A 12,797-nucleotide genomic window follows, 5' to 3' on the forward strand; every position below is an offset into this window, starting at 1 on the left:
GTGTACAGGGATTCCCACCAAAGAGCCCGTTGGTTTCTGTGCTGCCCCCAGAGCTTTGCGGACACGGAGATGATGAAGCTGAACCAGACCATTGCCCAGCAGTCGAAGCTCATCAACTTCCTCCAGGCCAAGGTCACCGAGGTCGAGAAGAAGAAAAAGGTGAGCTGTCTCCTCCACTCAGCGCTGGGCCCTTGCCTCAGACGAGTCCTCTCATTTTCTTCCTTCTTTGGCATTTACCTCAGGGACTGATACACGTAAGTATGCCTATGCAGTATTAACAAAACGCGGGCTGCTCAGTAGAGGAGAGGGCGATGTTGCAGACCTCGGTTGCGTGCTGGTTAAAGCCCAAATGTTGATGTGAGGCTGAAACCGCAGGGTGCAAACTTAGTTATGTCTGATTCATGTCCTGATTCAGTGGTTGCATACTGCTAGTAGTTAAAATTGTTCAAGTGCTGCTGCTATTGTGACTTGTCTGTGTGGCACTAGTGTATGCAGGTTGTAAATTCGGACTATGCAAGACAGCCCTTGAGTGAAGTGTTCTCGTTTGATCTAAAATGCAAGCTAAGGCTCCTTGCTTGGCAGTACCCTATAGTGGAACCTACACTTCTCGTCCCTTGTGAGACCTAAAGCACAGCAGAGATCACGGGTAGGTTCAGAGCAAACTTTGGTTCAAACTAACGCCTACTGCGCCTCGGGGAAACTTGACACTTGCCCATTTGTCTCGTTTCCGAGACCCCCCCCTCACCCGGTGGTGGTCTGTTGTGCATGGGCCCTCTTCTTCCCTCCCCCTTGGGATGTGGTGTTGCAGAAGCTGTTCTGGGGCCATGGTGGGGGCAAGGAGAGCTGCTGCGGCAACCCCAACAGCCAGGTGTCCAGCCTGGAGAGCAGCCTGAGCAAGTACCAGTCCAAGTGCCGGCAGCTGCAGGACGCCCTTGACCACAGCCGCGCGGAGGCCATGCGCCTGCGGCAGCAGCGTGAGTGGGGGCAAGGGGCAGGGAGGGCTCTCGCAGTCACACATCCCCGTCTACTCTGTCAGCTGGCATACAACGTGACCTTTTCTGCCTGTCGTGTGTGAGCAGTCGTTGGACAGCACCAAAAGCCATTTGAAGAGTGCACATTTGGGTGGTACGCTGCTAATGGCGCATTTAAAGCAACAAAACGGGCTCTTTTTTTTTTTTTTTTTTTTTAAATCCGTTGGCTACTAGGATATTAAGGTGTAGCCATTTGCAACGAAAGCAGCTGGTAGTGCCTTGTGAATGCTGTAGTAATTGTAAAAGCAGATGCTCGCTACGGTGGATCGGTGGCTAGGCGTGTTGGGCGGCTGAACCCAATGCTGTGGGTAAAATTTCAGCCATGTGTTGAGATTTTGGCAATTAATCTGTGTTTTTTCTCAAATGGGGATTTCGACAAAGGAACTCTGGAAGCTACAGCTCATGATCATATGCTCTAGCTTGACACACCTCTTGATATAGGTAGCCGTTAATGCTGCCAAGCTCCGAGTTATTTCAAAACCTCACTCAAGTGAACTCACTTCTTCAAAACCAAGCTGCAGCAGCTGTATTTCTGCAGAAGGACGTTAGCTGCTCTAGGTGGAAAGGCCGGGTGGTCCGAGTCAACCCAAGGGTAACCCGAGGTGCTGATTCGGCTCCTTTTAGTACCTGCCCTTTGAATTGTCATTACAATCCACCGGAATGAATTTTAGTCTAACGGGCAACGCTAATTCCAGTTGCAAGAACATTTTTTCTACAACACTGTCCCCCATAGTCAGGCAAACAAAAGGTTGCTGCAATTGTTGTTGCACCTGTGTGTGTCTCTGCTCCTCCTCCTCGTGTAGTGGCCCAAGCAGCAATCTCTGGCGAGGGCCGCCACAGCATGGTGCATGCATCTGAGACTGCCGCAGTGCCCACGTCCCCCAAGAGTCGGACGCTGCTCACTGCGCTGACCCTCTCGCCAAGCGTCAGTGGGGCGGCCCGGACAGGTGAGCTTTGTTTGTTCTTCCGCAAGCAGAATGTGTGCTTCATTCGGCCCTGCTGGGATGACCCTGTCGCGCCCTTTTCTTAAAGGCGCCGCTAAGGAGCAGAGAGGGCTGCCTCACTGCTGTTGCTGACAGTGGGGAAACTTTTCAAGGACTGCATGCGCTAGCTACACTTTACATGTGGGGGCTAGTGCTAGTCAGTGTGACCTAAATGTAGTACTAGGCCCACAAAATTGTGACAGGGGTTGAAAGAAACCGATATGTGAGAGATCTGGATTATTCATGTTGCCGCGAATGACACCTTTTGACTTGTTTGTATTTTGTTACCAGCATCTGGCCGCACCTGGCTGTCTTGTCCGTTGCTCTGAGCGAAGCGCCTGGTCACTTCTTTTGTATGCTGCTCGGGCAGTCTTGTTTGGTACGAAAAGGTTGTAACTTTGAGGTCACTGTCCTAGACCGTTCTTGTTTGATCTAACATGTTCTCGATCTAAATCGATGTTTGTAGTAATGAGAGCACAGTAGATAGATGCATGCAGAGGAAATGCCACGGCATTCTGATTTGCCAATGCTCGTCTGTGCACATCTCTTTGGTGACTGCTTCTTTGCTGCTGGTGTCTTCTTTAAGTTCATTGCAAAGCACAAATCTGCTCCGGTAAACGTTTGATTCTAAAATAACCCCGCTTCCTTGTCCACCGCATAACAATATATGTGAATGTTGGGTATTTTAAAGGGACCATGAAGGCTAAACCAGGGGTGTGCAAATACTCGAATATTCGAATAACAAATCGAATAGTGCCTCCACAAATGATTCGATTCACAAATCGAATATCTACTATTCAATTATTTGAATAGTCGAGTGGATTTTCTTAGTCTTTGGCTCTGTGAAAGTGAGACATATCGGCTAATCGCACTTTCGACGAGTGTGCCTTGCAGAGGCCATAAATTTTATCCCGATGCACAGAGTAATCTGCGGTTTTGGCGATAAGATTTTCTCTTCGTGCCTCTGCCGTCGACTCTGGCCGCCATTTTCTATACTGCGACCGGATGTTTACATGTTAGGGCAGCTTTCGGTGAAGCAGTTGCTGCCACTTTCATTGTTCTGTACAGTGCCTCCGTTGTCTGGCTTTTTTTAATGCAGTTGGTGTATCTCTGTTGCATTTGTTTCTTTTTTAGACCACAGGGGATAGTGCAGGCTTGCGCGCGGCGACTGTAGTGCGAGCTTTCCTTCTGCAACGTATCGTTCACACTTCACACTCCTGATGTGCTAGCTTCCGAAGTAGTGCCTCGTTGTGGTCCGTGATTGTGGCTGTGCCGTGTTTTCGCGTCATATTTTTCCTGCCTGCAAAGTGCTCGCTGCTGCCTAGTCGTCGCCTGTCATTGTAGTACAGCAGCTCCAGTGCAAGTCGTCGTGGTTTTCTTTTTTTTTCCCCTTGTTTTCTTTTTTAAATGCCTATTGTCATTGCATTGAATTCCTGGAGTACCGCCTCATAGTGGTTTGGCAACTGGACTGCTGCAAATGAGAGTTGAAAAGGGCATTTTCCTGGTTGAAAAAGAATGTAATGGCTCCCGAACATGCGAAGTGGCTTCTGTTTTTGCAGGAAAACCTGCAAAAAATCGAGGCCCATAAAAAAAATTGATATTAGATTCGATATTCAACTTTTTTTTTCTGCATTTGATTCGATATTCAATTTGAAAGTTACTATTCAGTATTCACACACTTAAGTTTGTTTTATTCAAACGATTTGGTGTTTTATAGTACCCTAGCACTTATCTGGCAGCACAGGATGCTTTATTCTCTGAGAATTACACAAATTAAACCAAAATTTCAATTTCAATATCCTGCATATGTCATCGTCATGACATCGACGATGACATATGCAGGATAGGTGCCTAATACAAAAGGTAGGATGGTGACTGAGGCCGCCGCCGCGGAACAAGTTGACAAGTTGTGTTTTGGGTTGCCATAGTTACTGTCTGCAATCCCAGTTGCTGCAATATTGCTGTTCGCACCGGGTTCGCTTTTGACCGGACTTCGCCTGCTGTGTTTTTGTTACAGTTTATAGTAATTGTTTTGTGGAACATCAGGTATGACTTGACAAACAGTTTCACATAAATGGCTGTGCCGCTTATGTCAGTCGACCAGTGTCAGGTCAGACAAGCCCAATCAGCCCGACAGCTGTGTTAGGCTGTTGTCACCTGGGAAGGTGCTGCACCAGCTGCTTGTGTGTTCACGTGCTCGTTCGTAACTCTTGTTGTTTACCCCACCACACTTACTGCTATAAAAAGAATATCTACTAAATTCATGCACAAACAGCTCATTCTGCAAGCTTGTAACACAATTGACGACCAATTACTCAGAACCCTAAGGGACCGCGATAATGTCAGAAAAATTAGGCAGTCTGAAAATGTTCCTCCAAAAAGCTCAATGTACTAGTAGCTGGGAAAAAGTCTGAATAATCAAGCATATCCAAAAAAATTTGGTGTCCGAAAAATTGGTCATCAACTGTACCTTTTTAATTTGTGTTAGATTTTGTTGGCCTCCACCAGTCGCAACAAGCTGCCCATGATATCTCATGGCATCAGTGTGGAAAATTAGTGCGCGAGGAGTCGCATGCCTATTTATCTATTTTCCATATTATACAGCTTATCTGAGTGAAGTTTACATTGAAAGTGTTGTCAGTGTTATTCTAGTGAGGCAATCTTTCGAATGAAGCAAACTTGCATTTTGTCTTCATGGCCCCTTTAATTTTAAGCAGCAATATAGAGTTGGTCATTTTAGTGGAGTTTTAGTTTTGAAATAAGTATAAAGAGCTGTTTACTAAATTTAAAAAAAAATGCAGAGGAATTTCTTGTCATAACCAGTTGTAACTGATATTCATTGTTGGCTACCATCGTGCTTCTAAAACTCCTGCCTGTGGGATGATCAGTCTATTGCAGAACTGTTATCTGGGCAACCTGGTAATGCTAAATTTTGAAAAAAAAAAAAGTACGAAGAAACGCGAGATATTGAAGGTGCAGACAGGACCAGTGCTAGCACTAATCCTGTATGTACCTTCAATGTCTCTCGTTTTTTTTCTCCGCTGTTTCTCAAAACGATGAGCCTGCTGGGCGAGATGTCCGGGAGGAAGCCGCTGCAGTGCTCCTCTCCCCTTTGCTTAGCCGTGCGCATGCTATGTGGCCTGTGAGATGATTGCTTTTCCCACCCCCAATCTCCCCTTCCCTTCCCTTCCCAGATGCGGCCAAGGCCAAGGTGTCCTCCCACCATGAAGATGGGGGCGGGGAAGGTGGCGATTCTCATGCCACCAGTGTCACCGATGGCCCTCCCCCGTCCCTGCGCATGCACCACAACATCCCGCACCGGTTCCAGGTGACGCTGTGCATGCGTCCCACCAAGTGCGCCGCCTGCCTCGACGCCGTGCACTTCGGCCGCTACGCCTCCCGCTGCCAAGGTGGGTTCCACTCACCTGGGGCTTACTCGGCCACCTCAGAAGGAATTGGCTGGCTTCTTTGGTGTGCTGTTACGGAACTAGAGGCCCTACTACAGTAGAATATCCATGATACGAATCTTGCAGGACTGGGGGAAATATTCATATCATCTGAAATTCATATGAACCAACACAGACCGAAGAATTTAGCAATAAAAAAGTTTTTGTTTATTTCTTTTCTTACTTACGTGTGAAGAAATCGGGGATTTTTTTCTGCTTTTTTTTAACCTCCATGTTGCCAAGCAGTCCTTTCCAGAGCGCGTAAAACTTTCCATTCCCCTCACTTGCGGTGCCCAGGCTCACTACATGCTGCAACAGTCGAGGCGTGAACCGCATGGTGCGTTCTTGCACGCGATGCGTGTGCGTCAGCATTGCGCTTGTTATTTTTACGCCCATGTCGACGATTCTGCACCCGCGGCAGCTTTTACCTTGGTTAGAAAAAAACTCGCGACATGCGCAGCAGTGGAAGGAGCCTGACTTGCGCCATTGGTGAGGTGTGCGGCTTATGGCGGCAGTTTCGAAACGCTCAAGACATCCGGGTGGTTCTGCCGGAGGTGTTTAGGCTTACCACCCTGGCAGATAACAACTTCGTGTGCGCCTTGAGTGGCATTTTAAAGAAGGGTTAGAAATGGTTGCTCGTGAGCCGCGCACCCCTTCGCGGCTGAAGCCGCTGCCACGTTGCCGCCGCCGGCCATGTCACACGCAGCGTGCGGTTGGTCCCGCGGTGGCGTCAGCACGCCTGTGGCGTGCGCAGCACATTTTCTTGAGCAGAAAACAACAGCCCGGCCGTTCCTGGTGAAAGAGTGAAAAAGAGGGGAGTCTCTAGAGAGCCCCTACGTCACCGTCGCTTGCTCAATTGGCAGTCGGGCGGCTTAGCGGCTCGTTCGTATCGCCTGCCAGGCTGTGCAGGTCCGTTCGTAACAGCTGAAATTTGCCTATTGCAAACAATGCAATTTTGCGAGGACTTCTCAGAAATTTGTATCACCCAGAATCGTATCATCGAGATTCCACTGTACAATCGCCCAGTCATATTTCATGGCGGTGGTTTAGATCAGCAGGTGCCAATGGCACAAATCAAGGTTCTGTAATGTCGTAGAGAAATCGCAGGAAAGTGGCTGGGAAGTTGCTACTACAGTCGAACACGGATATATCGAACTCCAAGGGGATCGGGAAAAAATTCGATATATCGATAATTCGATATATAAAATGCGCCTATCTGAAGATTATCTGACAAATCCGCACATCACCGAGAGTATTCTGAAGTCGTGGAAAACGGTAGTTTACAGTTTTAACCCTCAAATCACGGGAACTCCGAACCGCAGCATGATGACCACCGCACTTTATTTATCACTGAAATGTCTTTGAGGTTCGCTTGTTTTTTCTTCTGCGTCGTAAAGGTTGCCAAATTGTCTTCAAGATTACAAACACACACAAATGATAAAATCAACGCTGTACACTGCGCCACAACAGAGGCGAATAACGCTGACGGAACCTCGGCTGCAGTAGGCGGTTGGGAATGTTGTCAGGCACTGAGTGCCGTTATCTTCAGTATCCGAACCGAACACCTCCCCCATCTGGAGGCGTGCAACGAAGTCGCTTTGCACCCGACACGCTGCTGAATAGCCGGGGCGGGTTGTGCTGCATTCGCCTTTACGTCAACGTTGATGCGTGCATCGCCCTCAAAACTACTGCGAGGAATTCCGAACGCCTTTTCAACCAACGTCTTTTCAGCAGCCTGCGCCCGACGAATTCCCGCCTTCGTTGCTGTGAAATGAATGCTTTGGACAAAACAAACATACAACGCCGCATCGGTCCCCCTGCACGAGCCACCAAACAGCTCAATCACAGAAAAAGAGTGCCTCCGGTCAATTTCTTTTGTTCCTTTATGTCCTTTCGCCCCAACCACTATCCGCGTTTTAGCTATCATGGAGCTGACCCTCGTGCTAGCGTGAAAACCGTTGTTGAAGGCCATCGAAGCGACCATAATGCCGCGGACGCCGCCTCTGTCTCACCAAGCCAGGCAGCTCCTGCGATGAGTCAACATTATCACCAACTCCATCCCATCAGAGGAAGCGAACTTTCAGGGGCACCTTCGGCGCGGAATTCGATATACCGAATTTGCCCGTGATCAGGAGTTCGATACACGCGCACAACAGTCCTATACTTTTGCATGGGATTTTCAAGGGGATGTTTGCACTGTTCGATATAGACAATAATTCGATATATCCGTGTTCGATATATCCGTGTTCAACTGTAGTTCGAGGCTTTCTTCAGTGTCTCGATTATTCGGTTAAAGTTTGCAATAAAATTTGTATCATTGTTATTGGAGCAGAGCAGCCTTTCTAATGAAGCGAGCTTGTATTTTGTCTCTCTGCCCGTGCAGAGTGTGGGGCAGTGTGCCACCCCAAGTGCTCCACCTCGGTGCCGAGCACGTGTGGGGTGCCCGCCGAATACGTGCGCCAGTTCTCTAACACGGTGGCCACCGAGTGCTCCTCCGCCACGGAGCAGCAGCAGCCACCACAGCCCACCACACCCGGCCCCCACGTCAAGTTCGCTCCAGGCGTGTGCGAGGTGACCTTCGACAGCTCCATGCCCCGCGGATGGGTCAAGGTGCTCAGGTGATGACCGCCGCCCTAGTGGCGACAGTGCCGCCGCAGCCGTGCCTCCCTGCTGTCGCCACCCGCTTCCTTCCCTGCTGCCTCTCGCACACGCTGCCTCGCTGTCTCTTCCTGCTTCTGTGCTTTTTGATGTGACTTCACTGTGATGTGACTTCACCCTCTGTTTGCAAGCCTGCCAGCTTGCCCTCGTTCCGCACATGCTTATCGCAACCGCCTCAAAAAATGCAGTCATGCTAGCTCGGCCCTGCCGTGAGCAACTGTGTGAAGTGTGTGCAATAAATCGATGTAACGTTTCGGAATGTCTCTTGCGGTGCAGTCTTTGTCTTTGCTCTGTGCACTCTGTCTGTTGTGACGTGCAAGCACTGGAAGAAAGCATTGCTTTGTGTTTGCAAGCATTCTGCTGCTGCACGATGTTGCTTGGCCCGAGGCACACGCTTGCTTTGCTGGCTACCTTCTGCTTAGTTGCTGGATCGTAATATGCATCTTGAACTTAATGACAGAGGTGAACAAGTGGTGGTGGACTGATTTTCAAGCACACTGAAGTTTTTCTAAACTTGATGGCACTCTATTTGTTCTTGAGTGAGGGGGTCGGGCCTCTCTTGTTTGATAGCCAGTTATGACATACCGAGGCAGTTGATGCACGAAGAAGCGCAACTCTCGCGCTAGCTGACACCGTTTTTGCATCGTGTGAGTAGCCTTTCAGACCACATCCCGACTATTAAGCAGCACAAGAATGTTCCTGCCTGTGTTATCACAAAATGTGAACTTATATGCCTGGTTACGGGTTCAGCGCATATTTCCAAAAAATGTCTCACTAGCTATACCAACTGCAGTGGTCACAAAATCTGGAGCTACTCATGCCCTCTATGTCAACAGCACTTTTTATTTAGCAACAACATCCATCTGCATTGCTGAAGCATTTGTAGGTGCACCCTAGTTGATGCACTAATGAAAATACCATGGGGAAAAATCTTCATTGTGGCAGCTGCAGACTGTGCCCTCAAGGGTGTTAATTTTCATAGTTAAGGTCCACCAGGGCCCAGGGTGATAGACTGAAGTGCCTATGTTTAGGAAGTACTGATGTCACAAACCATTTACTTGGGTACTGAGGCTTTACTGGGACAAACAGCTCAGAGCAGCAGGTCACTCGCAGCAAAACCAGTGCCGGCTCCTGAGGTGAGCCATTCTTGCTCGCAAGCAATGCGCGCATGTTTGCATCCATCGGCTTTGTCCCCCACCTTCTCTTACCCCGTCTTACCACTTTTTTTCTGACTGTCACCTTTGATTTTCTCTGACGAATTTGTGTGCCTTTTGTGTGGTACAGAATGCGTCTTGATGTAGCAGAATGATCTAGTAACTATTTTCTGTAGTGGCTGCAATTATGCTGTGCCGAAAAGGGTGCTCCCAGGTTTTATGCAGGTTTTCAATGGCTCGAGCTGAAAAAAAAAACAGCACTTTAATTTATCATTTGTTACCACCTGTTATTTCCTGGGAAGGGGGAGGGGTATGAAGTCATGTTTTCAAGAGTTATGAACTACCCACTTTTATAACAGTGCAGCTCAAGAGAATTGCACTGATGGCAACCAGTTTGTTCTCCAAGTGCTTCTCAACTGATTTGGTGGTCTCCAAATTCTGTCCTTTGGCAGCGCCTTCTTGCTTTATATGTTCCTGTTGAAAGAGCTAAACGACCACACTATATCTGCCTGGTGATGTGCCTAACAATTTGCACGACAGCCTGTATAACACTCTGTGTACTCCGTAACAAACTCAGCAATCCCTTCGCTTGCCTGGGTGGACGTTCTATCAAGGCACTTTGTAGATTGGTATTCTGGCATGATTGGTGTTCTTGTTTCATTGTTGTCACGAGCCGAAGCAGGTTTCCTCCGTCTCGAATGACCCCTTGTTGAGAATAAGTTCTAGCTTAATTAAAGGAGGTAATTTTTTTTTTGTGCCAGGTACTGGATGAGAGGTAGGTCAAAGGCTCTTGTTGTTTTTGTTGCACTAATCGCAAAAATGTTTGTGTTGTCCATGTTCAGCTGGTGACGGTGCATATGGTTGCCTTGTCATACACTACCCGCTTTGTTAGAGCTAAACTTCAGAGGCACAACTGTTTCATACCAGTTACCATTGCTTGCTCATGGGTGTGCTTGTTTGGTGGTGCAAGCTAAAATGTGAACTGGGAACTCCGAATTGCGTGGAGCGCAGAAACTGCTGATTGTGCTTTTGAAGGAAAATTATGCCATAAAAAAAACTGGTTAAAGAAAGATAGTGCCCTGCCAGTATCTAATTTAATACATCCGGTATTAGCCAAGAAACAAAGTAGAACAAACTTATTGCTTGATTTCCTTGAGCAAAGTGCAGGGTTTACTAGTTCAAATATTGTTGAAGTAGAGGTGTCTTTCCACAGTATAATTAGCTTGAATTGTTACAATAACGTTGCTATCATTGTTTACAAGTCACTTGAAAGTAGACGCGTAAATTTATGCACAAAATTTGGTTCACGCTGCTTTCGAGTCACGGCATGCAGACGTCCAAGCTTCCACACTTACTAGCTTGATATAAAATTATTTTATATATGAAATCTAGAAACATGCTTTAATAAATCCACCCTGGTGTGTTTTTGTTTGTTTGTTTGCTTGCTTTTTTTTTTTTTTTTTTTTCTCAACAATTTGCAATTTTTGGGGAGGGAGGGGCTGGAAATTCACAGCCGGCTCTGAGGTAAGTTGTTTCTTATGTTTTTTTTTTTTTTTAGTGAATTTACTGTACATGGTGCTGACCTCACTTCTAATTTTTGCTGTGCAAGAGCTGACTGTCAGCCTGTGCAAAGGCCAGGCTGTTGCTAAAAAATGAGTTGCACAAATGTCACGGCTAGTGCCTTTTCCAAGTGTTGTTTCGTAAAGAATGCCTTAAAAGATTAACCTGTCGCAGACAGGGAAAACATTTAGCACTTGCGCAAGAAACTTTCTTTCCTTTTGTAACCTACCCGGCGGTGTTGGTCAGAATGAGACTGTCTGGATTCCGTGCCTTCTGTGGTGGGAAAGCATCACATTGAAGCCGGTAAAGGTTGCTTCACAGTAAGAACATGTGAAACGAAGGGAAGCCAGCTTTATGAGGGAGGGAGGGAATTAGGGGGTAAGTTCCACAAAAAAAAAATTAACAAAGAAAGCCAACAAAAAAAACTTGCAGGAGGCGTTTGTAAGTAGTGCATTCAAATGACAAGTATTTTTCTGGGGGGATGGGCCAATAAGTTGAGTGGCACAGACACTAAGATGCAATAGTGCCTTGCAATTTCAGATATTTTGGGTGCAAACAGAATTTGCACTGTGCATTCAGCAGCAGTTGCTTCACGATTGCTTAATTAAATGTCTCACAAAACTGTGGACATAAAAGCACAGGGGAAGGGTCTTCCTACGTTGTCTGAACGAGCTGCAGGCCCCACTTTGTGGAACATTTGCAGGCTTGCTGAAGTATAAACTCAGTCGCATATTCAATATTCAGGGGCAAGGGAATGCACTTTGGGTGAGCGTACGAACACAGGGGGGAATGTTACGTAATTCCTCTATTTGTCCCATAAAAGTGGAAGAAGTGCTTAGAAGAAATAGGGCGTGACTTAGGAGTGGTCCTAAACTAGGCCAGAGGGAGAGGTAGGTGCCTCCCCTTTGATATTGGCCTCCACCCTTGCGCCCTTTGGGTCTAGTAACTTGTCTTTTTTATTAAAGGGCAGTAAGTTGGGCTGGTTGGTTGCTTGATGCTGAAGACCATTATGTCAGTTCTCAAGACAGGACAGAATTATAGCGTTAAACAGAAGTAGAAATTCCAGCATTTGTCTTGTGTATTTCTATTCGTGTCCCATCTTTCAGTGCTACCTTAATGGTCTTTTTTTTCTCATAGTTGACATCAGTGTGCATATAGTCTGCGTTTCCCCATGCCTTCCCCCTGCTAGTCTCATTCCCCGCAAATCCTCCACCCCTTCCCTCCTGGGGCAACGCAGGCGCAGTGGGGGCAGGCAGAGCTGGGACAAGTGCTTCCTGGTGCTGTGCCGTGGCACCCTGTACCTGCTGGACCAGGCGCTGGACCCCAGCGGGGGGCCCCCCTCGAGTGATGCGGAGGGGGAGGAGGGGGAGGAGCGCTTCGCGGAGCAGCTGGAGGCGGTGTGCCGCGACCGGGCCAGCCTGTCGCCCCAGGACGGGGAGGTGCTGGTGAGCGGGGCCGTGTCAGCCTCCGAGCTGGCCGGAACCGCCAAGTCGGACCTGCCCTACACCTTCAAGCTGGAGCTCAAGCCGCACACCACCTGCTGGCCCCCCAAGTGAGCCCCCTCCTCTTTTTCCCGGTGCTCTGCAGCTCCTCTGTGTGTGAGTGAACCTGCCACGCTCTTATCAAAGGAACCGCAAAGACAAAATAGAAGTTTGGTTCACTCAAATGTCTGCTTTGTCTAGCAAGAACGATGCCACTTTTATCGCAAACATCAAATGAATAATCGAGATATTGAAGAAAGCTTATAAAGTAGTGGCGATTCCTGAGCCACTATCTAGGATGTCACAGGATCTTGGCAGCTGCAGGTCTAAGCCAATGCCAGAAAACGAGACTAGACGATTGTGGGGCGGCCTCTAGTTCTGTTCGATCATATCACTTCAATGCGGACATGCAGTTCGCACGCTGGTAACTATGTTTTTGGTGCTGGCCTATAATACATCACTGCTGCCCATATTATGTAGCGCA

General features: G+C 47.9%; 1 protein-coding gene across 6 annotated transcripts in view; it reads left to right on the forward strand.

The window, feature by feature from the left end:
* Positions 1-12,797, forward strand: part of LOC144146145 (citron Rho-interacting kinase-like) — an 81,632-nt gene that overhangs the window by 51,548 nt on the left and 17,287 nt on the right. For all 6 annotated transcript variants that reach the window (XM_077678106.1, XM_077678103.1, XM_077678108.1 and 3 more), the window contains 6 exons: positions 52-159; positions 809-974; positions 1,835-1,978; positions 5,209-5,424; positions 7,844-8,078; positions 12,070-12,384. In XM_077678106.1, coding sequence (XP_077534232.1) covers positions 52-159; positions 809-974; positions 1,835-1,978; positions 5,209-5,424; positions 7,844-8,078; positions 12,070-12,384 — 1,184 coding nt within the window. The remainder of the gene's footprint in view (positions 1-51; positions 160-808; positions 975-1,834; positions 1,979-5,208; positions 5,425-7,843; positions 8,079-12,069; positions 12,385-12,797) is intronic.

The sequence above is a fragment of the Haemaphysalis longicornis genome, unplaced genomic scaffold, assembly GCF_048455015.1.
Source record: "Haemaphysalis longicornis isolate Haplotype H1 unplaced genomic scaffold, Haemaphysalis longicornis Haplotype H1 scaffold_7, whole genome shotgun sequence".
NCBI lineage: Eukaryota > Metazoa > Arthropoda > Arachnida > Ixodida > Ixodidae > Haemaphysalis > Haemaphysalis longicornis.